The 27,338-nt window shown below is 40.0% G+C and overlaps 1 protein-coding gene across 1 annotated transcript; it reads right to left on the bottom strand.

Annotated features, from left to right (window-relative positions):
* Positions 1 to 1,171: 1,171 nt before the first annotated feature.
* TARS1 (threonyl-tRNA synthetase 1) lies at positions 1,172 to 24,505 on the bottom strand. The gene is made up of 19 exons (XM_086361320.1): positions 24,341 to 24,505; positions 19,778 to 19,858; positions 17,805 to 17,995; positions 13,603 to 13,726; positions 12,193 to 12,314; positions 11,549 to 11,666; positions 11,234 to 11,298; positions 11,069 to 11,147; positions 10,169 to 10,315; positions 9,522 to 9,620; positions 8,134 to 8,300; positions 6,827 to 6,989; positions 6,596 to 6,733; positions 6,159 to 6,236; positions 5,944 to 6,044; positions 5,745 to 5,849; positions 3,898 to 3,970; positions 2,154 to 2,268; positions 1,172 to 1,704 (listed from the first exon to the last, which is right to left on the bottom strand). Exons 1-19 carry the CDS (start codon positions 24,395 to 24,397, stop codon positions 1,556 to 1,558), a joined length of 2,172 nt encoding a protein of 723 aa, XP_086217446.1. The 5' UTR covers positions 24,398 to 24,505; the 3' UTR covers positions 1,172 to 1,555.
* Between the last annotated feature and the right edge of the window lie 2,833 nt (positions 24,506 to 27,338).

Below are 27,338 nucleotides of genomic sequence, written 5' to 3'. Positions count from 1 at the left end.
TGGACAGGGAGGCCTGGCGTGCTGCGATTCATGGGGTTGAAAAGAGTCGGACACGACTGAGCGACTGACCTGATCTGATCTGAACCCTTGATCTATCCCTATACTGCCCCTCCCCTCTTGTCTCTCTGCACTAATAACCACTCGTTTGTTCTCTGTATCTATGAAACATCCTTCTTCCATCTAGATATAGAGATCTCTATAGATTCAGAAAACTAAGATCCTGGCATCCGGTCCCATCATTTCATGGCAAATAAATGGGGAAACAGTGGAAACAGTGGCTGACTTTATTTCTTGGGCTCCAAAACACTGCAGATTATGACTGCAGCCATGAAATTAAAAGATGCTTACTCCTTGGAAGGAAAAGTTATGACCAAACTAGACAGCATATTAAAAAGCAGAGACATTACTTTGACAACAAAGGTCCATCTAGTCAAGGCTATGGTTTTTCCAGTAGTCACGTATGGATGTAAGAGTTGGACTATAAGCTGAGCACAGAAGAATTGATGCTTTTGAACTGTGGTGTTGGATAAGACTCGATTCCCTTGGATTGCAAGGAGATCCAACCAGTCCATCCTAAAAGAGATCAGTCCTGGGTGTTCATTGGAAGGACTGATGTTGAAGCTGAAACTCCAATACTTTGGCCACCTGATGCGAAGAGCTGACTCATTCTGGGAAAGATTGAGGGCAGAAGGAGAAGGGGATGACAAGAGGATGGGATGGCTGGAGATGGCATCACTGACTCAATGGACATGAGTTTGGGTAAACTCCAGGAGTTGGTGATGTACAGAGAGGCCCAGCGTGCTGCAGTTCACAGGGTCACAAAGAGTCGTTCACTACTGAGCGACTGAACTGAAACTGAAATAGATATCTATATCCATGACTCACCCTTCTTAAAAATTTGTGCAAATCTACTCTAAAATAGCTTCATGGTTGGTTTTAAAAGGTTTGTGTCCCCAAAACAGCTACAAGTGACATTCCTACAAGATGTCATCCGGTGACTGAGCAGCAGGCCCCTGGTTCACACCGCAGTTTGAGAACAGAATATACTATGGGCTTGACCTCTCCACCCAACTTACATCATCTGTGTTACAAAACATAAAAGATAAATATTGGATCATGTGATTTGTTCCGGGTAGGTGTGTATGGACATGAAGGACAGAGCGGTTGAAACTTAATGTGAACAGAAATTTTTATTTTTAAATCATAATCCAATTTTAATCTTTTCCATTGATCAAATCTGAAAAAACTTAACATTTTAGCTGTATTACATTTATAAAAACATTCTTCCACATTACATTAGCACATTCCTCATGCTTTTATCCAGTGTTCAGAAATTTAATGAGTCAAATCATGTTAATGTGTCACTTTTAATTACCTTCTTCAAATACGTATAGTCTAAAGTCTAAATTAAAAAACATTGATCTGCAGTAATCTCCAAAGGCTCTGCCAAATTATTCTAAGGTTAGTATAAGCTGATATTTTCCATCATACAAAGTTCACGGTAGGCAAACACGTTCACCCTTTTCTACTGAGCCAAGCTGGGCAAAGTTCTTCCTTAGAATTCTTCTTCTGCCTGTTTGCTGCGGGAGTGCTTGAGCTGCTGGAGCCGCTCGATGGTTTCTGAGATGGTGCGCTCTCCGTGCACCTTATTGTCTCTGGTACGGATATTGACGGTGCCGCTGGTTTTCTCTTTTTCACCAACAACTAAACCAAAACCCACAAAACTTTTGTTAGGTGAAAAGACTCCTACTGCATATTCAAACAGAAATCCACCCTGTAGCTTCTGATTCATTAAAATGTACAGGTGACCAAATCTACTCATGAAAAAACCAAACCCAACCCACCATTCTGCAATGACTAGAACTGCTGTGCTTATTACCAAGTCACTTAATCCAGCCAACTTATTAAAAAGTCACCAGACGAAAAGCAGGAGGTGAAGGGGAGAAGATTTTTAGACAAACCTTTCAAGATTACTTGAATCTTTCAAGTTTCCAAACCCAAATGTTCCTTTGTTACATCAACAGAACAAACATACAGTTTGAGATCAGGAATGGAAAGACTACTGACGATCACAATTCCCTTAAGCCTACATCTCCAGGTTTAAAGTTTTCCTAAGTTTTGGCAGGCTGTCTTTGGTAAGTCTCCTTTCTTACCTAGGATGAAGTTATATTGTGCCAACTGTGCATTTCTGATCTTCTTGTTTAATGTACAGCCTGGATCCAGATCAATGTCCACCATGAATTTAGCATTGTGGAATTGTTGCCGTACCTATTTAAACATAGAGAATTCTTCAGATCTCAAGGAGAATTATATTTTGATCTTAAATAATTTTATTTAACAATTTGAACAATTACACAAACATTAAAAAGGAATGTTAATAAATATACTGAAGTATATATTATCGTGATGTGGAACTACAAAACGATATATTGTTTGAGAGATAAACTATGAATTAAATAAACCACGTTAAATTTTCCATCTATCTGACAACCAATTACCATTCAATAAGACAGAATGATCTGAATGGGCCATTTTTATCTCACTAATAGGTTGTTATGCTTTAGTGATCATTAACCAATGAACCTCCTGGGATTTTGAAGTATACAAATTTCAGAAAGGTTCTTAGTTAGTTTATTACAGTGCCAGGATAAGACTACACTCTCAACTGTAACCTATTTTAAAGTATAAAGCACCAGTGCTTTTTTTCTTAACACGAGCCCTGTGCACATGTTAGTTGAGTTATTCTGCCACTGGGTAAGAAGCCTGGTAACTGCAGGCTATTTAACATCTCTGGTCTCTAGTCATTAAGGATTAATAGCAGTGTCCTCCCCCCACAACTCAGTATAATCAAAAATCCACCCCCTACATAATTTTACATGCCACTCCATCCCCACATGGAGAAAGTTAGTGTTATAGTTGAAAAGTGAGTTAACTAAAACTGACCTTTTTTCTACTGTGAAAATACATGCATATACAATAAAGTAAAATCCATTAACCATGGAAAGCATAACTGATTAAAACGACTGTGTGAGGTGATAGGAATACAGTATATCTTGAATAGTCTGCCTATCAGTTGGTTTTTTTTAATGTTCCTTTATTAAAAGGCAGTTGAGACTCGAGTGCAATTTATTCTGATCCAAACACAGGCTGGGTTTTTTTTTCGGCTGCACACTGTGGTCTGTGATCCTAGCGCCCCAACCAGGGACTGAACCCGCGCTCCCTTCAGTGGAAGCATGGAGGCTTAACCACTGGACTGCCAGGGAAATCCAACATGGTGGTTTTGATGTTACAATGTTATTCATTCATATATAGATTTCTTGTCTAGCCAATTTATTACTTTCAGCTTGCAATTATGAAACAATGCTTTTTATTAATAATTCAACTTTTCATAATTTGAGATTCCTTAGCATGGAATTGTTGCTGTATAACAGAATAGACTGTTCTACTCTTTAAGGTGTGAGGTATGAATGGATATTCATACATCTGTTAGTAAGGTGGCTTTTTGGTAGGAGAGCAAAGATTGCTGTCATACCATCAATTTGAAAAAAAGTTTCAAATTAAAGAAATGTGCTTTAGAAACAAACCAAAATTACTCTGAGTCAAAGAACAGTTTACACTACATTATGCATTTGAATTTATATGTCACACTACTTGCTAATATTAAAAACTAAAACATCAAGTGTATGTAAAACTTTCCAAATTAAGTCTACTCACCACAGAACCACATAAAAAAACATTAAAGAGGTAATATTATCTACTTAGGCTTACCAAGGACTGAAATGTAAACACTTCTCTATATCACAGCAGTTTGACTTACAAAGCATAGATATAATTTATGAGATCTGAAAAGCTGAACAACAGCTATTAAATTTAAAGACAGTCATACTTAAGGATTACCTTTTGGGCATATTCATCACATGTTGGTCCCACTGGAACTACCATTACCTGACGAGGGGACAGCCAGAAGGGCCTTTAGAAGAAAAAAAAAATATGTAATGTGAATTTGGGAACTTTCTTCAACAAGGATAGCACACTTCTTAGTCTACTATTCAGTACCTTTTCCTGAAACATGCAAGGACCACTTCCAAAAACCTGGCTTTTTTTCAATGTCCAATAAGGACTGAAGGATGATTCAGGAGCAGAAAAAAGGGAAAATCTGTAATTAAGACTTGTCTTGCTAAGCAGAGAGAGCAAAGCAACTAGAGAGCTGGGACCACGCCCCATAATTCAACACAGCAGCTAACAGAAAATACCATGCACCTACGGCTAGAGGGCTTAACACACCGACAAAGAAGAGCACTTAATGATTCAAGTTATTTTACCCCAAAGGTTATTTTATTCAAGTGTTACTGTATTATTCATTCTTCATGTAGGGACAGAGACTGTGCCTTCAGTTTATTCAAGATCCATTTTGCAGGACTCAACAAATAGAAACAGTTAGTAAGTGGTGATGGTACTTGGTAAAAGTGAGTGTGTTTTCCCTGCTTATAAAAAGGTGAGCCCATCTGCAGTTCTCCTTTCAGGGATTTCAGGCACCCAATCCCCACCGCTGCAGACTCAAGCCAGTGCTGCGCCTGGTCCCACCTCTATTTTCAAGTTATTTTGCTACAATTAAGGGTGTAATTGCTACAGTTAGGCTGGAGTAAGCCCCAAATTGCTTCCCTCTTGGCTCAGCTGGTAAAGAATCCACCTGTAATGCGGGAAGATTCCATCCCTGGGTTGGGAAGATCCTGGAGAAGGGAAAGGCTAGCACTCCAGTATTCTGGCCTGGAGAATTCCATGGATTGTATAGTCCATGGGGTCACAAAGAGTCAGACACAACTGAGCGACTTTCATTTCAAGCACCAAATTAGGCTGAATTTGGTGAGTACCAAATTCCACCCCAATTGTGGGCTGTTCCCCACCTACTACAGGTTTGGTAAAGCATCAGCTGAGGACCTCCCTATTCTCGAGATTGTGCAGAGAATACTGCCCATGTTGGTTTTGATTTTGTGAAATATAACTGAAAAGAAATTAGCTTATTTCATTTATACGTATGACATCCCTAACTTAAAATGTCTGAACTAATCAAATTACAAAGAAAACTGAAGTGACTGCAATGTAATGACACAGGCTGTACAAAATGGGTGTTTCATAACCATTTCCTGTTTTCAACTGCCTTCCCAAAATGGGGCCCAGACAAAGGTGCTGAGAAAATAAAATGCAAGTAACGTGCTTATTATCTTGCTAGCAGAAACAAACGTTTCTAGAAATGAGACACAAAAATGTTAATTGGTTTGGACTCTGTACTTTCAATCCAAAAAAAAAAAAAAAAACAACCCAAAAACTTGGCTTCTAAAGGGTCCAAAATGCTTATTTATTATGATCAGCAACACTGAACAAGGTACTGCTGAAAGCCTACTTTTGTTTACTCAAACAAAAAACAAAGTTTTATAAGTTCCCAAAGTTACTTAGAAAGCAATCAAAACAATAATCTTCTTACTGATGAATAACTCATTAGAAAGCATTTATATAACATTCGAACCAATCAACTGCTAAAAATAATTGCAAACATTCTTCTAGTTAAAAAACTTGGGTTTAGACTGTGATTCCTTACTTTTTAGTAAACACTTGTCATTAATTAGAAGTCACCAACTAGAATCATTCTCCCTTTCCATCATAGAACTAAACTGGACAGCAGACATTTCTGACAGTTAATTTACATCATCTGGACAAAAACACACGGAAATAATGATGCACATTACCATTTGCCCCCGTAGTTTTCAGTGAGGATAGCAATCATTCTTTCCACTGACCCCAAGATGGCTCTATGGATAATGACTGGCTTTTTCTTATCATCACCATCATGGCTAGAAAGAAAAAAAATTGTTTTCCTGTATTTTGTATATATGTTCCTTTATGTCCTTATGGAAGAATATTCAGAGCAGACACTTAGAAACTCACCTTACAAAAGTAAGATTAAATCTAATGGGCAACTGAAAATCCAACTGTATTGTTGCACACTGGTGGTACCGCCCAATAGCGTCTTTAATCTGGATGTCAATCTAAGATGCAAAGATTGGGTTCTATTAGGGGTGAATTTTTAAAAACCTTAAAGTAATCTCTTCTTCATCGGAACAGAAAAGACATATTATTCTCAATTAGACTTTGGTACTGACCTTTGGGCCATAGAAAGCTCCATCTCCGGGATTTAATTCCCACTTTTCACCAAAGTCATTCAGACTGTTTTCAAGTTGCTAAGGATAAAACAAAATGATTTAAATTTTTGTTCAAATGCAACTTCTTCCATCCTAATTTGAGACTAAAAATATTCTAACTACTTTATGGGTTACTATTCTTTGCTTTACAATTTTGTCCACCTAGACATACTCATACACAAACCCCTTTAAAGATTACAGCTTGATGACTGAAAAAACACACTCAACCATGTCTAAAATACAAAATCACAGAGGAAAAAACTGGCTTACACAAGCCTAGAAACCATTTCCAATTTTCTTTCTCTTTTATCCATTTAAAGAAGCTTGGCTTTCTCACATTATGGCGCATGCCAATTTCACTCAAGTAATATTGAAGCACACTGAAAACCACCACTTACTTTCTCAGCTTGATTCCATACTTCAATATCTCCAAGGAATTTTTCTGGGCGAGTAGACAGGTTCAGTTTAAAAGAAAATCCAAATATGCTATATACTGTACGCAGAAAATCCAAACAACCTTTTATTTCATCCTCAATCTTTAAAAAAAAGAGGGGGGGAACAGTGGTAATTTAATTTTCCTCAATCTTCTTGACATGTCTTTCAAAGTGTTTCACCCCAGAATCTCATACCTGCTCCATGGCACAGAATATATGAGCATCATCTTGCTGGAACCTTCGGACCCGAGTAAGTCCTGTGAGTGCTCCTGACAGCTCATTCCTATGAAGCACCCCAAAATCAGCAACTCGCAGAGGCAACTCTCGCCAGGATCTTGGCCGATGATCAAACATGAGGCTAAAGAAGAGGGCAAAGAAAAACCCACTGACATTTAATTTCACAAGAACACAACTGCTTCTCTGATACTGCTAAGAAAGGCTGCCAAATACTGGATCTAGCTGTTCACACATCAAAAGTCTGGGCTTTTCTAAGCACTAGCATGAATAAAGCAGCAAATAAATTATAATACAACCATCCATGACCAAGCTAGAATAAAAAATGTATTTCCATTAAGTCTGAAGTCTTATCCTTGTGCTCTTTGAGGATGGCCTTTAAGGCTCATATTGTAAAGAAAATCTTAGCTATAGAAACAGTGGAAATGAAAGTCTGTACTTAAGCTGTTGTGCTATGCAAGTCACTTCAATCATGTCCAACTCTTTGCTACCCTATGGACGGTAGCCCACCAGCCTCTTCTGTCTGTGGAACAGGCAAGAATACTGGAGTGGGTTGCCATTCTCTTCTCCAGGAGATCTTCCTAATCTGGGGATTGAACCTGTGTCTCTTAGGTCTACCTGCATTGGCAGGTGGGAGATTTTCCACTAGCGTCTCTTGTACTTTCTTACTGCTCCCCAAAGTGCTTTAGTTCCCGGTTAGTCTGAAAGTGCTTCAGAAACTTGGAAGAACCTGGGAAGACTAAGAATAAACTTGAACTTGGCTCCCTGACTTACAAGCCAGGGCCCCCGTGGAGACTCCTCCGTTTCACGCCCTCTGCCCTCGAGGCCTGGTTGCTGGGACCGGTGCCAGGAGCTATGACTTGGCCACCTGCAGCCAGCCACAGCTCTCCCTGGTCTGCCCTATGCTGCTCCTCACCCAGCTTCCAAGGATACAAAGTGAACTGCCTCAAGGCAAGGAGGATTTTCCAAGGATGTCAATTCATCAGCAGGAGGTTCTGATGCATGTATCTTAAAAAAATAAATAAATAAAAGTCTCCCCTGTTCTGTATCCTGTCTGTTCACTGATGCTGCCCCAATGCCACTCTTGAATGTCTACAGATCTGAGGATCTAGCTGGGCACAGAAGATGTTACACCACTGCACTTACGATACATTTAAATACTCTTCTGATTACATCATTGTTTTCTTTTTAAATACTTTCAAAGGAGGAAAAACAATCTAGGACTGATTGCTGAAAATCTATGAGAGAAACTCAAAACTGCTGAATACCAGTGTCCCGGGCAGTTCATGGGTTTCAGAGCAAACAGCTCCTTTTCCACTTCAAAGGAGAACATGTTCTCGCTGTAGTGCTCCCAGTGGCCCGAGGTCACCCAGAGCCGGCTATTGTAGATGTTCGGGGTGACCACCTCCTGGAATCCTCGTTTCCTGTATTCACTCTGTTAGGAAACAGACACAATACATGTAGGGAATACATGCTTACACATCAGGTGCAAGGAACAATTTCACGAGCCATTGTCTACCATCTAGTAAAGTTCCAGATGCACATCTTAAAATCGCAAAGCTCTGCTGGGAGGGATTCACCCAAGAGGAAGCCCCTGACATGTACAAGAGGAGGGTACTCCAGCACAACTGGTCACACGGGAGAAAGGGAAATGACGTCAGTGTGCCCAGTAAGCACAGGGCACACTGTGGAAGTTAGACGATGGATTAATACTGAACAGGTGAAAATGAACTGGATGTGTACTTATCTGAAGTGAAAATCACAGGGCAGACTAATACACATCAAGGCTTCATGCATGTAACTTTGAAGCACACAAACACATAATTTAGATACGTATTTATACGGCAGATGTAAAAGTAACATGCACAAAAAGGATCCATCCATGCTAACTTTAAAATAATATATAGTTTCTTCTAGGAAAGGAAGGAAGTAGATCAGAAAGGACTCTTAAAAGACAGTTCCTCCCCCCTTACCATGTATATATTACTCTGTTGTTTAGTTGCTAAGTAGTATGTGACTCTTTAACCCCACTGACTATAGCCCGCCAGGCTGCTCTGTCCATGGGATTTCCTAGGCCAGAATACTGGAGTAGGTTGCCCTTTCCTTCTCCAGAGGATCTTCCTGACCCAGGAATCAAACCCATGTCTTCTGCATTGGCAGGAGGATTCTTTACCACTGAGCCACCAGGGAAGCCCATGTATTACTCTACCTCAATAAAAAACCTGAAGCAAATATAGCCCTATTTGGATATGTTTTAATTAGGAGATGAGTACAGAGATACTGGTGGTGTTATTCTCTATAAATATACGGTTGTCACAGTTTACAAAGAAAAAAGTAATGTAAAGATTAACTTGTTTTTCAAAGAAAATACAAATGAACGGTCAGAAAGCCACAGATCTCCCACATAAGGGGTTACGGGCCCCATTACAAGCTCACCAGCTTATCTCATGCATATATACCCAACTATATGGACTAGATCACATATTAGGAGGAAAGAATTTTTTATACATTTTATGAGACCTAATACATACATTTTCATTTATTCTTTAAAATGTTTCTTCTCAAACACAAGGTTATCTTTCCCTCTGGCAGACCTTATCTAATAAAATCAACTTATGTCTTAAATCTATAGAAGAAAAGAATGAATACAGCTTACCCTGATGAATTCAATAAGTGTGTTATAAATGTAGGCTCCCTTGGGCAGGAAAAAGCAACTCCCAGGGCTGAGTTCATGGAAGAAGTAGAGTTCTTGGTCCTGGGTATACAAAGGCAAAAGGAAGTTTATACATATATCATGCCCGGCACAGAGTGAACACACTTGTAGAAATGAATATTTTTTTTACCAAACTTAACTTCCAGTTTAGAAAACATTCAGGGGTAGAGGAATAAAGAAAAGGACACCACAGAATCCACTGGCGATGCTCTGTGTCATCTTGGGCAACAAGCAGATAAATGTTTCTGGGACTTAAGTTTCCATGTCTTTCAAGTAAGTCAGCGAGAACAGGGTATTTCAAAAGCATCTCCCAGCTCTACAAAATGCTGTTATACTTCTTTTACAGAAAAATGTAGGCCATTAACATGTGGTCTCAATAAAAAGAGTAGTTAAAATCAATTTCTGCACAGTACTGAACACACTCTAGAAAGATAATGTGGACAATGAGTAAGTAATTTACAGCTTTTCCAGGACAGTACAGTAAGTCCTTGAAAGCTACAGCACCTCTTCAGAATTAAATTCCCATTACCTGATACAATTATATTTCAAATGACAATCTGGTCTACACACATTGTTCTTTTTAAACATACCCTTCCAATTTTCCTATGATCTCGGTTTTTAGCCTCCTCTTGGAACTTCTCCCATTCTTTCAACATCTTAGGATCTGGAAAGGAAATGCCGTAAATTCTCTGTAGAGTCTCCATATCTGACTTGCCTTCCCAGTAGGTGGAGGAATTCTGAAAAAAGGGAATAACCATGAGATAATGTTCAAATTCTTAATATCTCATTTAAGAGTTACATGTTATTTCTCACAGTTACATTATGGGTCAAATTCGTATTTAGCCCTTATTTCAAGAAAAATGGCACAAAAAGCCAACATGTAGTATATGAGCATCTCCCAGTTGCTGAGGTCTGTCTAGAGTGGTTGTACTCATTCCACAGAACGAAGCTAGTTGCTTAATCCTCTCAAAATTGCCCCGTTCTCAATACCCACTGACATCACAACTCCACAAACAAAACTGACTTTAGAGGCACCTTTCTTTCACAAGAAGATTGGGCAAAAATGGAAAATCAACCAACTAACCAACAACAACAAAAATCTTACTGGCATGATTAGTTTGGTTAAAAAAGAACTTGGGTAATTACCACCTTAGACATAACAGAAGGCAAAAGCAGGCACCCTCCAGTGAGTCGGTCTCAAAGCCTGACTGTGTGATTTTGTAAGTCCACCCAAAATCCACCACCATATGCTCTGGTGATGGGTGGTGAGTCTCTCAGTCACTGCTTGAGAGCATTTCAATTAAAAAAAAAAAAGAAAAAGGCTAGTGACATACAGTGCCCACAGTCAGCAGACAGCCCAAGGAAAAAATCCACCCTTACATATGCAAGAGAAACATGGCTGAAAAGAGAAGGGAATGCAAGTTTAAATAAACATACATCTTTAGTGGACAAGTATGTCTATATAGAGCCCCCAAAGTTATACTGCTTACTTTGTGTATTTTCAAAGTCTTGATTTTGCCAGTGTGTCTGACATGAGGACCCCGGCAGAGATCTATCAGGGGGCCACATCTGAAGATTAAAAAAAAAAGGAATTTTAACAAAGACTTACAATGACATATACAATAGTAGTATTTAACGACACTTGATATTCTCACCTATAGACTGTGGTAGTTGGAGTATTCACTTTTTCATTCAAAATCCTGCATTTGAACTTGTTGTACTGAAAATAGAAAAAATTATTTTAAAAAATAACCACTCTTTAATTTTTATTTTTAAATACTGTAGCTAAAATACAATTTGAAGTATGTCTAAGCATTCTATGACTATAAATGTCATACATGTTTTAAAAACATTTGTTAAATTTTTCTAAAGAACAGGATAGTCATAGACTTAGTACACTAAGCCCAATGTACCTTAAGTAACGTTAATGAGTGAAACAGAAGTGGAGGCCATGTTACAGTTCAGTTTACCTTAAACATTTCCAGTAAAGTTTCCTTCTTAACTTCTAATCTTTCGAAAGCTTGCTTTTCTTTAATGATTTTCTTACATAAAGTCTCCAATGAAGAGAAATCATTGCTGGACACACCCCTGAAGAATAAAATAGAATTAATCTCTTTCTATCCCATTCTACTCACACCACAGCTTGGGGGAACATGTCTTCAGAATACTTCAAAGGTTTTAATATAGAAGATTAGACCCCGACATCATATATTAAGAATTTTAGACCCTTGCATCATATATTAAGAATTTTTAAACTAGACATTTTTTTTTATAAACTATTTCTATATTTTCAGTGACTTTGAGCTTGCTCTTCATATGAAGGCCATTCCCACACATTCCACTAGGAAAGGAGAGGTTCAACCTTCATTTCATTTCCTGACATATGGTTTAGGTCTATGATCTAAATCACCTTCATTGATCTAGAACAGAGCTCTCAAGAAAGTCTTTACTACTTCATGAGTTACTACAACACTTCAAGTTTTCTCAGCAGGAATACTGGGTAACTGTGAAGCAATAAGCTTTATATCATTTCTCCTTTATTGACAAATCTTTAAAAATAAAGTATGAACCCAGAGTAATTCAGATTTTTTCTTTATCCAGTTACACAACTTACCCTTCTTCGAGGTACATGTCGTAATAGAATCCGTTTTCTATTGGTGGTCCATAACACAGACACCCACCATAGACTCTTTCCATGGCTTCACCCATTATGTGAGCACTTGAGTGCCAATACACCTGAAAATCCAAAGAAAAGTACGGTGGTCTGAGTCTGGGAGTACAAGCTGTAAATTAATTGCTTGTTTTGAAAGATATATAAAGTTTAGTATAGAGTAAATTTAAGACAAGAAGATCTAAATTTATAAATCTACAGATTGCAATGTGATTCTATTCAGAGCCAAAAGGATTTAAAAGGATTCTAATGACTAAATTGTATTTGTATCTTAGAAATTATCTGTTCAAACTAATTAAAATACAAATTAGCATCATTAATTAAATGGGATGGATTTTGTTCCCTGAAAACAACAGGTACCCACCACATGACTGTCTTATTAACTGCAGTGGCCCAGGGTCTTTTGAGTCAACCCCACGGGCTATGCTCTGGCTTTTACTTGGCTATGGAACATCATTTACGAGTTATACCTACTTTTTTTCTTATTGTGTTTAGTTGCTCAGTCGTGTCCAACTCTTTGTGACCCCATGGACTATAGCTCACCAGGCTCCTCTGTCCATGGGGATTACCCAGGCAAGAATACCAGAGTGGGTTGCCATGCCCTCCTCTCTAGATGTTCCTGACCCAGGGATCCAACCCAGGTCTCCCACACTCCAGGTGGATTTTTTACCATCTGAGCTACCATGGAAGCCCCTTTTTCTTATTGGCCTCAAACAACACACAACTAGAGCCTATAATACAATTTAAAACCAAGAACAAACATATGGACCTTGAAATCAAAATAAAAAGTAATAAGTAAATTTAAATTATCATAAAAAACTTAAGGACTCCAGAGTACATTTGGAAACCGTCGATGCATCTAAGCAAATCACCGTCACTAAAACAAAATATTTTATTTTTTCTTATATGGTATTCCACCCTGGAGAAATAAGGGGGAAACTCTGCTGTCAAATGCAGACTGATTTTTATAGTGCTTTCAGCATTTTAAAGTAAGAAAGATATGAAAATCAATTGTCCAAAAGGAACAGAAATTTGAATCATTTCAAATTTAATAAATAGATACATCTTGATTAAGTGTTGACAAATAGTGTAGTTAACAATTTTTACTTGCTTAATCAATTTCTAATAAAATTCCGAGCACTTTTCCCTCAGTGAAGTATCTTGAGTAAGAATAAATTTGTATTAAGTGCACTTCTGCATGTCTTAATTTTATAAAACAAGCACTTTTACTGTTTCCTACGTGAAAGACAAAATCAAGACTTCAAATATGACAATGAGACATCAACCAACTTTAGCCACTTGCTGGCTTAAATAATAAGCTGGAAAAGACTGTGAATCTGAATAAAAACTTACTGCTTGAGCTTCCTCATCCTCAAACTTGAGCAGCTCCAAGGTGCAATCTTCCTCCAGAGGACGGTCTAGGTCCCAGACGGCTTTATTCACCTTAGCAATGACAGTGTTGTCGGCCAGGCCTTGACTGAAAATATATACACACATGTATAAAAACATAAGATTCTATAAAAAAGAATCTTCTGCAGCACAACAGTTGATGTGAGAACTGAAATAAGAAAACATTATATACAGGCATATCTCGTCTTTTATTACACCCTGTAGATATATATACACACACACACATATATATATTTGTGTGTGTGTGTGTGTGTGGTAACCCTGCATCAAGCCTGTCGGCACCATTTTCAGAACAGCATTTGCTTACTTTGTGCCTCTGTGTCACATTTTCTTAATTCTCACAATATTTCAAACTTTTTCATTATTACGATACTTGTTGCTATGGTGATCTATGATCTTTGGTGTTAGTATCAAGATTTGCTGCAGGTTCAGATGATGGTTGGCATTTTTTAGTAATATAGTATTTTTAAATTAGGGCATATACTGTTTTTTCAGACCAAACTATTGGACACTTAATACATTACAGTATAATGCAAACAACCTGTATATGTACTGTGAAACCAAAAAATTCACGTAACTTGCTTTCCTGTGATGGTCTGGAACTGAACCTGTATTGTCTTTGAGATTTGACTGTGTATTATTATGGTGATGTACATTTAACTTTGTGAAATAAAATTAAAAAGCAACAAAATTCAAGATAGTCCCTAAGAATATAACTAGAAGATTCTGAAAATTCCAAACACTATTATTTGACATCTAATGCTTCTTGTTTAAGCAAACATGGCAACTGTAATAAACAATAACTTCCAGTAGTTTACATTTTAATTTCTTCAAAATTAGTTTTCCATAAAACCAGGCTATTTAGACTCCAAAGGAAAAAAAAAAGGTGGGGGGAGATAGGCTGGTTCTAAATAACTTCTCGGCTTTTCTTCTGCTTGAAATCTGTAACAGATCTTTCCTTTGAGAGGCGACACTAATCTCAGAATTCTGCAAATGCCTAAGATGATATTATTTACAACATACATGTGAAATAAAATGCTATCTAATAAAACATTTTATAATACGGATAAAAACGTCACCTAAATACACAGTATGAAGTACAAGTTATGAGGTGTCAGACCACACCAGGTACAGAAGTCACAGGAGTTCTGAGGAAGTAAAAGCAGCACAGATCAGAGGGGCCTGGACAGGCTTTCAACATAAGTAACCCGACAGTCCAGTGGTTAAGAATCCGCCTTCCTTCCAAAGCAAGGGACCCGCATTTGATCCCTGGTCAGGGAATGAAGGTCCCACCTGTTCCGGGCAACTAAGCCCTCACACCACAACTGCTGAGCCTGCATGCTCTAGAGCTGGGGTACCACAAATAGAGAGAAGCCCACACATCGCAATGAAGAGCCCACGCGCCATACCGAAAGATCCACATGCTGGAACGAAGATCCATCATGCCAGAACAAAGACCCGATGCAGCCAAAAACAAACAAATATTAAAAAAAAATAAAGTACCCAGGGGCTGAAGGATCAGAAGATTTGGACAAGAAGCAAAGGAGAGGAGTTGGCACTCCAAGTGTGAGAACAGGCATGGATGCAAGCAGAGATATGTTAGGAAAGGTACAGGAAGCTGTGTGGCTCAAGCAGGATTGAGTATGGTTAGTCAGATTACAGATGCAAACGTGCAGCTGGAGAAACAACAGTCTATAATACTCTAACCTGACAAAAGCAGGCAACACCCTACACCATGAAGCCCTCACACTGAGTCTTAAGTCTACCACCAGCAGGCTTGGGCTAGCTGAACTTGCTGTGGGAGCTGGTTCACTCCTTGTTCTGTTTGAGGGTTTACAGCCTGTTTATATATCCTTCCCCGCTGAAGCATCAGAACTGAAGAACAAATGAAAACACATTCCTATCCCATCTTCAGTGTTCCCACTGAATTTCCCATGTATTGTATCCAATGTTTCCTTTCTTCCTGAGATCAAAAGGATCGAATAAAAAAAAAATGTGTACATTCACAAAAGATACATGGAATTGTCAGAGGGAAGCATATTTTATCATACTTGTGTAAAACAGTTGTCAAAAGATTCAAGTACTGATGAAAGGTGATTAATATTCTCTGTATTCTTTGGGAAGAAAATAAGTTTCATCTTAGGATCTAAAAGGTACTCTGAAATGCTAACAATTTTGAAAATGTAGATTACACATGAATAATACTGGATCATTTCAATTTTTCAAAGAAGGGGTAAAATAATCTACAAAGTAAGATTTGGAAAAAACTTCAAAGAAAAACATTCTGAAGCAAACGGAGCAGCCCCCCTCCCTTTTTTCCTTTCATATATTTACTACAAATCACCTGAACCTTTAAATAGCCTGTTATTCATGCTATACATTTTCACAGAACAAGAGGTTATTCTGGACTTTTGTAAAAATGTCATAAACACTCTCACTTTCATATCACTAACTTAATTCTAGGCCTAGAGTTCACAAGTGTCTTACATGATTCAACTTAAAATTTTGATGTTTCTCCCAAAATATTTTCCAACTAGTTAGCCGCAATGGAAGCATTAATTCAAAAAAAAAAAAAAAAAAAAAAACGGAAAATTATTTTCCAATTGGCCCCTTGATAAAGTACAACATAATCTGAAGAATGTTGTAGTATGTAGAGAATGAGTTCCTGGACTGACAGGAGCCTGGATTTTAACACGGACACAGCTACAATCTCATTGCACAAGAATGGAGAAATCTCTTAAACAACCAACATGTAAAATTCTCTCTCAAATGAAAGGCTGAACTGATACTTAAAAAAGTCTGTCCATATATCCAGTTATATATGACCTCACATGGAAACTTGCTTAATATTCTTACCACCTTTGGAGTAAAGTAGAAGTACTTTAAGTAGAAATACTTGTCGAATTAATAGCCTTCCCTTTGTAAGAAGGCCAGGGCATACTGAACACATGGCTCATGGGCCTACCTGCTCCTACTCCCACCAGCTGCATAGTGGGCTTGCCAAGAACCAGCTGTGTGTGACGGCTCCCAAATTTGTTTGTGCACTTGTTATTGTATCTCTTAGGTTCAACAATATGATAGTGATGATAATCATTTCTGACAATTCATATGATGATTTCAGTGGTTTCAGCTCAATATGTAAACATTATAAGTAAACAGAAACAGGTAAATAATACAACAAGGGAACTACAGTTTCTGTGAAAACCAAGTTGAATGTTTGAGAAGGCTTGATACAGGCAAGTCACTTAAAAAAAATTGTCAAGTCAGGGGTGGATGAAACAACTACACACAAATCTGGAAGGACTTTGCACTCATATGGCTTCTCAAGTGTGTTAAAATAATGTAAAAGTTTAATTAGCACTCCACCCACCCCCAACCTTGGCTTTATAGTCGTATTAGTCACTTTTTTATGACCGTAGTTTGCCAATACCTGGTAGAAAATCTATGTATTGATTTACGCCTTTCCAACTTTATGGTTTTTTGATAAACTTACCAGCTATTCATCCCTATCATATCACATTAAGAAAGCATTTCCTTTATTACAAAGTATGCATATAATTCTCACTTACCTGAAATAACTTTAACCCAGCCCAACAGAAGTTTGAACATTAGATTTACAAAAATAATACACTTTTTCTTGTGTCATGTTAGTTTTTTAACTTTCCCATTTGAGATGAGCTGCTTTCAATTTTAATTTTAAAACTGAGAATTTTAGTCAAAATAGATGAAGCAGTCTCTACTTGCTTATGTGACATTTTATGATCAAAGTAGAAGAAATATATGAGGATATGCAATCCACTCCAGTATTCTTGCCTGGAGAATCCCATGGACAGAGGAGCCTGGTGGGCTACAGTCCATAGGGTCGCACAGAATCGGACACTACTGAAGCGACTTAGCATGCATGCATGAAGAAGAAATATACAATCTTTTGGAAAATAAGACCAAAGTCTTCAAGATATTCACTTTGAATTTTGACCACAAAGCTCTAAACTGTTTTTATTTTTTAAAAAACCCGAATAAAGTAAATTAAACAATAAAAGCATTGAACAGGAACATAACTGTTATGAGGATAAAACCTGGCAAGATAAAAAAAAAAAGAAGTTTAGTTACAAACAACAAATGGTCAAGACAGATATAGCTCATACCTAATTCCACAAGCAATTTGATATGGTGTAGTTTTCCAGGATTCTGCATCTACCTGTTTACCATCAGGCAGGGTGACTTTAATGGGCTTACTATCTTTTTCTGCCTTTTCTGCCAGAATGGAATCATGTTCTGCTTTTAGCTTATTGTACATCTCAAGACGGGTGTTAATATATTCGGGCCAAGGATTCAACTGCAAGATAACAAATAAATAGTCAGTAAATACTCGCAGTCCTTTTCATATAGAAAAGCAAAAGAAATAATAATAAAAAGATTTATCTTATGTGAAGTAGTACTTCATTTTTTCCCCTCTTACAAAATTTCCTTCTCATTTCAATCATATTTTTTTCTTGGCTTTTAATTTTTTTTTTTTTTTAATGGAAGAGTCTTGATCTCTTTATAACTCCCTCCTACCACAGTCCTTCCCTTTCTTTAGTCATTCAGGTGCTCTTCGAGGGCTTTTCATTAAATCATCACAGGGGTCCATAATCCTTGATAGGAAAGCACCAATAAATTAACTGAAAACTCAGAGCCCATCATTCTATTAATACAATCCTGCTCACATTACCTGGTCCCACCTACTCAGAAGTATCAGTACGGTCCTACCCACCCACATAACCCTCTCCATCTTACTGCCGTTTATCTCCACATCCATTCGGCACTTCCTGATCAGAAGCACTTAGTGTTAAACTTAACTTATTCACCACTCATGGAGCAGATACTCTCTGTACCTGGCCCTACAGAGGAGAATAAGATCTACCCGCTGCCCTTAGAAGGGAAACCAGACAAGTACATAAATGATGGGAGTATGGAGGAGGAGGAAAGGTCTTGGATACCTCATTGTACACTTTTTTTCCAGACAGATCACTTAACATACATATTCAATCACATCACACACACAATTCTTGATTCAGAAAAGTCCTCTAATTATATCCCTTCTTTCCTATTTCCAGGCTAATTCTCAAACTTTAACAGAACAGTATGTACTACTCATATTGAATGTATAAAAAAGAAATTAGGGAACATAATGCATTTTCTTACAAATTCTGAAATTCAGTCAACAATTCCCCCCACACTTACAGTGGGATACAATGGACAAAACATAACAGAAATGGTTATGCAGGGCTCTAAGCAACACTTAATGGTGCTTGATCACCTACAAACTTACCTTTCAGTAAGTGGAAGTGCTCTAAGTTTATCAATTATAAAAAAGAGCTCTTAAATCACTTTACTGTGCTATAGGATACTTCTTAAGAGTCTATTCCTTTGTTCTTCTGTCTTTTGGTCGTTTTCTAAAGAGTCTCTAATAAAACAGTTGTAATGGCAAAAGCAAAAAATGAAGCCTAGTTCACAGCAGTTCAACTTCAAAAACAAAGTAGGAAGACGAGTCTCACCACCTCCTACGGCACCCAGGAACGAGGTGGATTCTGGGATGACTCCTGAGGTGCCAGTTCCTTCCAGCGTCTGCCTGGTGAACTGAAAGCATTTTCGCTACACGTGTGAGGCCTCAAGGAGATTTGCCCTGCTTAAAACCAGTCCCTGGTGGCAGGTCCAGGTGGAAACAGTGTGAATGGGGTGAAGGAATGGGGCTTTCTTTGGTTTCCCTTGTACTCAGTATAAGCTCAAACACCAAAGTCTCTCAATGTCTCATTGAATGAAATGGTCAGAGGGCTAGCACCCAATCTGGCAACTGAGTAATTATCACAGTCCTCTTTTTGGCAACGTTTGTTCTCTGTTTTTCATATCTAATCCCACAGATTATCTTACAATCATACTTCAGCTATTTTTCTTTTTCAATAACAAGTAACTGCCAGTCTTTCTTTCCCTCTTAAGACCTTCCTGGCTCTTCTCCCTGATTTTTTCATCTTGTGCCATCTTAAAATTCCATGAAAACCATAAGACTCTCACATAGGACAAGTCTAAGACAGCTCCCTGCCCTGTCAATCTCTGATGAGACAGCCCTGAAAACATTTACCTCTGCTCGACCTCCATCCCCCGATCCTTCTTTATTCTTCTTCTTGCTTCCTTCCTTTTGTTTCTCTTCACCAGCACCTACCTAAAGAAGCAAAAAAGATATGAAGGGTCTTTATTTTCATCTAATTCGACACCGATCCAAGCTGCCCCTAGGAAAGTTTTGAGGATGTTATTTTAGCATCTGTTTTTTAAAAAAGTGGAAATCTGATTTTGAAAGAGGAAATTTCACCACTGTCAAAGATAAGTTCAGTTCAGTTCAGTTCAGTCGCTCAGTCGTGTCCGACTCTGCAACCCCATGAATCGCAGCACACCAGGCCTCCCTATCTATCACCACCTCCCTGAGTTCACTCAAACTCATGTCCATCGAGACGGTGATACCATCCAGCCATCTCATCCTCTGTCGTCCCCTTCTCCTCCTGCCCCCAATCCCTCCCAGCATCAGAGTCTTTTCCAATAAGTCAACTCTTCGCATGAGGTGGCCAAAGTACTGGAGTTTCAGCTTTAGCATTAGTCCTTTCAAAGAACACCCAGGACTGATCTCCTTTAGAATGGACTGGCTGGACCTCCTTGCAGTCCAAGGGACTCTCAAGAGTCTTCTCCAACACAATTCAAAAGCATCAATTCTTCAGCACTCAGCTTTCTTCACAGTCCAACTCTCACATCTATACATGACTACTGGAAAAACCATAGCCTTGACTAGACGGACCTTTGTTGGCAAAGCAATGTCTTTGCTGTTTAATATGCTATCTAGGTTGGTCATAACTTTCCTTCCAAGGAGTAAGCGTCTTTTAATTTCATGGCTGCAGTCACCATCTGCAGTGATTTTGGAGCCCAGAAAAATAAAGTCTGACACTGTTTCCACTCTTTCCCCATCTATTTCCCATGAAGTGATGGGACCAGATGCCATGATCTTCGTTTTCTGAATGTTGAGCTTTAAGCCAACTTTTCCACTCTCCATTTTCACTTTCATCAAGAGGCTTTTTAGTTCCTCTTCACCCTTTCTGCCATAAGGGTGGTGTCATCTGTGGACTTCTTAGAATTCAGTTCAATGCCAGGAAGTCACAGAAAGTTTTAAAGCAGTAAGTCTTGTGCAAGACACCAACAGCAAGAACTAGTCTTAACCAGTGGTTCTCACCCAGAAGCAGTGACCCGTTCAGTGAACATTTGGCGATGTCTGGAAACCTTTTAGCTTGTCACAACTGGGGAGTACAATTGGCATAGACTGGGTAGAGGCCAGGGATAGTGCTAAGCATCCAACAAGGCACAGGACAGCTTCCCACAACAAAGAATTATCCAGTTTGTAGTGTCAAGAGCATTGAGGTTGAGAAATCCCAAACCACATTAAGGGATACTACAGGGAACGGCTACCCACTCTAGTGTTCTTGCCTGAAGAGTCCCATGAACAGAGGAGCCTGGTGGGCTATACAGTCCATGTGATTGCAAAGAGTTGGGCACGACTAGCGACTAACAGTCGGACACGACTGAGCGACTTCACTTTCATGCATTGGAGAAGGAAATGGCAACCCACTCCAGTGTTCTTGCCTGGAGAATCCCAGGGACGGGGGAGCCTGGTAGGCTGCTGGCTATGGGGTCGCACAGAATCGAACACAACTGAACCGACTTAGCAGCAGCAGCAGCAACTAACAGTACTACACTACTACAAAGAGTATCGTCTCAGAAATAAACGACTTACCTCCCTGTCACTGCTCAGACAGAAACATCTTAAAGCAAACACCGCATAAAAGTTTTACCATCTACAGAGATCCTCCACAATCACCTCGGATTCTCACAGAAACACTGTGAGATGGCTATCATTATTCCATTTTATACATGATTAAATTAGAAAAAATTAGATAATTTTTCTATGTTCAGAAAATCTTTAAGTGGTAGGAAGAAAAGACACCCACCCAGAAGCTGACAGTGGTCAACTCTAAGGGAGGAAGTGATCTTCAGCAGTGAAAGAGCAGAACTGGGGATGGGGGTGGGGTGGGGGGGCACAACACTTTAGTTTTGTAAATGTTTTTGACCTTTGAACTTTTTAAAAACAGTTCAAGATATATTCCTACACCATAAAATGCACCCACAAAAAAAAATGCACAATTCAATGGTTTTTCAGTGTATTTACAGTTGCCCAACTATCACCACAATCAATTTCATTATCCCCAAAGAAAATCCTGTACACATTAGCAGTTATTCCCTCGTCCCCCATCTCCCCAGCACTTGGCAACAACTAATATTTCTGTTTCTATAGCCGTGCCTATTCTGGCCATTGCATACAAATGGAATCATACGATAAAGTTATTTGTGACGGGCTTCTTTAAGCCAGTATACGATTTCAAGATCATCCACACTACATGTATCAGTACTGCACTCCTTTTTCTGTCAAATAACATTTCATTATTTACCCATTTATCACTTGTGGACATTTTGATTGTTCTTTTCAATTTCATAAAACTTATGACTTGCATCACTTAAAACACAAAACAAATTGTAAAAATATTACTCCCAATTTCCTTCTGAGCTAACACTTCCCCTACTCTGGGATTCAGGACTTAATGAACTTTAAAGGTTCATCTACAGCCGACAGCTGACCAATGAATACACCTTAAGTCCATTCTAGTCAAGTAAAGTACTGACAGGATTCTAAGATTAATATTATATTAATCTTATATTAATTAATATTATATTAATTATAACATGGTAGTGAATATTACATAATATATATTATATATAATAATATATACTACATATAATATATAATATACTGACTCTTTGTGACCCCGTGGACTGTAGCCCACCAGGCTCCTCCGTCCATGGGATTCTCCAAACAAGAATACTGGAGTGGGTTGCCATTTCCTTCTCCAGGCGATCTTCCCCACCCAGGGATCGAACCCGGGTCTCCTGCATTGCAGGCAGATGCTTTACCCTCTGAGCCACCAGGGAAGCCCAATATATAATAATAGGATATAACAGTGAACATCAATATTATTAATAACTAGCCAAGTATTCAGGTAAAAAGATGGATACAAAATTAACTGCAGGTCTATCTATGAAAATTGAAAATGGAAAGAGAAGGAAACAATTCTGTTTTTCGGATTAAATGTTTTTGGTCATATGGATTCTGCTAAATGAAACCAGTAACGATAAAGGAGAGAACTAACATCAAGGTTTTTTCTGTGTTCTAAAACACCTCTCCATTTGACGAATGAGGCTAGTGGCTAAAAAGAGTAAGTAACTTTCCATTTGCATACAGCTAGTAAACAGGGTCGGAGAAGGCAATGGCACCCCACTCCAGTACTTTTGCCTGGAAAATCCCATGGGTGGAGGAGCCTGGTGGGCTGCAGTCCATGGGGTCGCTAGAGTCGGACACTACTGAGCAACTTCACTTTCACTTTTCACTTTCCTGCATTGGAGAAGGAAATGGCAACCCACTCCAGTGTTCTTGCCTGGAGAATCCCAGGGACGGGGGAGCCTGGTAGGCTGCTGGCTATGGGGTCGCACAGAGTCGGACACGACTGAAGCGACTTAGCAGCAGCAGCAGCAGCAGCAGCAGTAGTAAACAGGGTTTCCCTTGTGGCCCAGACGGTAAAGAAACCGTCCGCAATGTGGAAGCCTTGGGTTCGATCTCTGGGTGGGGAAGATCCCCTAGAGGAGGGCAAGGCAACCCATTCCAGTATTCTTGCCTGGAGAAATCCATGGACAGAGGAGCCTGGTGGGCTACAGTCCATAGGGTCGCAAAGAGTCGGACACGACTGAGCGACTAAGCACAGCACAGTGAACAGCAGAGCCGCGATACTAAAATGGGTCTCTCTGGAACCCTGAGGTCCACTTCACCTTTCCAGTAACAATTGGAAACGTGACGGGGCAGCCGTTCTTTATTTCCAACAAAAACAGAACAAAGATGGGCAAGTGTATATACTATATATTTACGTAAAAGCGATCTGAACTTTCAACCCAAAAGTTGGTCCACAGAACAGGATTGGGAAGATGTTCCCAAGCATAGCATGCCACTAAAGCGAAAAGTTCAGGCGTAAAATGATGAACGTTTGTCAATGTGATAAGGCAAGCCTCTAGCATCGGGCAGGGGATTGTGTAACTTCTCTAGAGTTTGTCAGATGGGGTGGTCTCCACCGTTTATTATACACTTGGGCAGATATCGGTGACTTGGTTTTCCCTTTCTTAAACTGGGTCTTTTACCCGTACGTGATTTTACAATTAAATGAGGCTCCGCAACATTCTTCCCGACTACAGTGAGCCAAAGATGCTAGTCTAGAAGCCCAAAGCTCTAGATTCTAATTCTGTCTCGGCTTCTAATTAGTTGTGTGGCTCTGAGCAAGACACTCAGCGTCCTCATCTACAAAAAGAGGATGGACTCAGAGATGGTCTGCAAGGCCCCGACCTGCTTTATGAATCTGCGATTCCTCTCCAAAGGGGACCCTGACTCGTCCGGGAGTTCCATCGCGCCCCCAGCCCCAGGGTTCCTCCACCCCTCCCTCTCCCCATGTTGGGCAACACGGGTACAAGAGCGCCAGCGTTGCCTCCGGGCTCCACTCAGCCCACTCACCGGCTTCTCCTCGTCTCCCATTTTCGCTGAAGGGCTACTGGCCTGCTCCTCGGACATCCGCAAACCACCAAGAGAAAACTAAAGTCCAGATCGATGGCCAGGAGGAAAGGACAGCAGTCGCCAAAAAGTGGGCAGTGGCGACTGGGAGCACTGCGCTTGCGCCACGTGGTCCACAGCTGATGCAATCTGAAAGCGCCCAAACTCCGCCTCCTAACCTGATGGGAGAGCAGGCAGCTAATCGACAACGCGGAATAGCGGGCCCTGCTTTCTCTAAACCAATGGAAAAGCGTCTTTGGCGATAGCCCTTCTCGGAAATCAGGAAGCGGCGGGGCGGGGAGGAAACTACAGAACCTGCACTCACTCCTGGCGGGTTATAGGGTCATCTCCGGAGCCCCGAGGTCCGCAATGCGCGTGCGCCTTCTTCCGGGCTGACTCCGCCTATTACTCCAGGGCCCTTTCGGCCGCCGTAGCGAGCAAGACGCGCTAAGTCTGAGCTTCCGGAAAATTTCGGGTTATCTGTTCCTGGCCTGCTGTCAGACACTGGGGTAGAGGCCAGAGTTCTTTGCTGCTTTGGCGCTACCTGACCTGGCGTGACTGCTGAGTTCTGCGGACTTTTCCCGGCTCTCAAGTCTATGGCGGTGAACCGAGCGAGGCCCTTCTTCTTGCGATCTGGAGTTCCCAAGACCTAAGCCTTGTTGATCAGGGGACGAGCGCCTTTCCTCGGACATTCATTATTATTACACGCCACCTCCAGTCTATATTGCATCAGGGAGCATTTCCACAGAGCCTATGAAAATGCAAGGAAACTTTACTTAAGGAAATAACCACGCCGACTCCGCGGATTCTCCCACACAGAGGTCTCAGTGTTTGGAATCGAATGGCTCTATTTCCGTTTATTTTATCAGTCGATTTAAAACAGTCGCTGTTTTGAAATCAGAATCATAATGAGCTTGTTTACAGTTTATGTACTCCACCGAGTTTCATGGATTGTACTTTCTAAACATCAGTCCTCGACAACTTGCCTCCTTCAGGGTCATCCTTTCACGAAACTCAATCAATAGCCTCCTAACCCGATTTCTTGGGTTCATTTTTTTCGCATGACAGCAGTTTATTTCTCAGTGAATTTCTTTTTATTATCCTTTCACAAAGGAGAATAGTCTTTTTTAAAAAATACAAATATGATCGTGGCAACTTCTAGATTAAAACTCTTCTTTAAGTGGTTTTCAGTGTAAAGAAAGTCATGGTTTTGAAGGTCTCTGACTGCCCAGCTTTTTCACTTCCCCACCGTACACTGAGCTGCAACCTTCAGTTCAGTTCAGTCGCTCAGTCGTGTCCGACTCTTTGTGACCCCATGAATCGCAGAACGCCAGGCCTCCCTGTCCATCACCAACTCCCGGAGTTCACTCAGACTCACGTCCATCGAGTCAGTGATGCCATCCAGCCATCTCATCCTCTGTCGTCCCCTTCTCCTGCCCGCAATCCCTCCCAGCATCAGAGTCTTTTCCAATGAGTCAACTCTTCGCATGAGGTGGCCAAAGCACTGGAGTTAGCTTTAGCATCAGTCCTTCCAATGAACACCCAGGGCTGATCTCCAGAATGGACTGGTTGGATCTCCTTGTAGTCCAAGGGACTCTCAAGAGTCTTCTCCAACACCACAATTCAAAAGCATCAATTCTTCGGTGCTCAGCTTCCTTCACAGTCCAGCTCTCACATCCATACATGACCACAGGAAAAACCATAGCCTTGACTAGATGGACCTTTGTTGGCAAAGTAATGTCTCTGCCTTTTAATATGCTATCTAGTTTTGTCATAACTTTCCTTCCAAGGAGCTGCAACCTTAGTGACATTATTATTTCTGGGATCTGCCTATTGGGGCTATTCTTATTCTCATCTCTGCCTGCCCCACATACTTTTTGCCTAATTAGCAACTACGTATTAGATCTCAGAAATTGTTTTCTTTGGGGGACAATTTCTTGACCACTCTTACTGGGATGGAGTAAGTCTCCCTGTTACATATTCTGGTAGCTTTCTGTAGCGCTGTTTATAGCGCAATTGTAAAACCACTACAGTTTTACAATTAAAAAATTATTTTCTCAAGTTGAAAACTTCACAAAAGCACAACTTGTGTATTTTGGGCAACATCTAGCAGATAAAAGCCTGGCACACAGTTGATGTTCAATACATGTTGAGGGAATTAATGAGTGTTGAGACAATCCTTGCTTGAAAAACAAGTTACTAGTTAATCAGGATTGTGAAAGAAAGAAGCCCAAACCTCTATACTAATGAAATTAAGAAGAGGGTCTATAATTAGAGTAGATTATTGGTAGTACTTGATGGATGTTCTCTTTAAGAAGTTCCAGGAGTTAGACACAATTTTATAGCCTTAAGTAAATCAATCTGACTTCCCATATTTAAATCACAATAAGAATCAGCAGGATCTAGTCTTTGCATCTAATGCAAAACATTTAAATGTGCTCATTAGCAGTGTTTTCCTGAATTATACCTGAATTTTAAATGAGAATAATGAGACCAAGGAAGATGGAGATACTGACTTTGCTAGAGGCAGATCAGTGTTAGTCGCTCAGTTGTGTCCTTTGTGCCCCAGGGACTGTTGCCCACCAGGCGCCTCTGTCCAATGAATTTTCCAGGCAAAAATAGTGGAGTGGGTTGCCATTTTCTTCTCCAGGGGATCTTCCCCACCCAGGGATCAAACCTGGGTCTCCTGCATTGTAGGCAGATTCTTTACCCTCTGAGCTACCAGGGAAGTCCCAGAGGCAGAATGCTGCTGCTGCTGAGTCACTTCAGTCGTGTCCGACTCTGTGCGACCCCACAAACGGCAGCCCACCAGGCTTCCCGTCCCTGGGATTCTCCAGGCAAGAACACTGGAGTGGGTTGCCATTTCCTTCTCCAATGCATGAAAGTGAAAAGTGAAAGTGAAGTCGCTCAGTAGTGTCCGACTCTAGCGACCCCATGGACTGAAGCCTACCAGGCTTCTCCA

Source organism: Bos grunniens, chromosome 20 (assembly GCF_055505025.1).
Source record: "Bos grunniens cultivar Pamir isolate PY7600 chromosome 20, Bosgru_T2T1.0, whole genome shotgun sequence".
Lineage (NCBI taxonomy): Eukaryota > Metazoa > Chordata > Mammalia > Artiodactyla > Bovidae > Bos > Bos grunniens.
The sequence above is the reverse complement of the archived record's forward strand: the minus strand, read 5'-3'. Positions and strand labels throughout refer to the sequence as shown.

Excerpts from the sequence above, each read along its gene's own strand:
- TARS1 (XM_086361320.1), bottom strand. The coding sequence starts at position 24,397 with ATGTCCGAGGAGCAGGCCAGTAGCCCTTCAGCGAAAATGGGAGACGAG. Across the intron at positions 10,316-11,068 it reads AGACTTTGAAAATACACAAA|AATTCCTCCACCTACTGGGA; the intron begins GTAAGCAGTATA and ends CCCTTTTTTCAG. Across the intron at positions 6,734-6,826 it reads TATTCTGTGCCATGGAGCAG|ATTGAGGATGAAATAAAAGG; the intron begins GTATGAGATTCT and ends TTTTTTTTAAAG.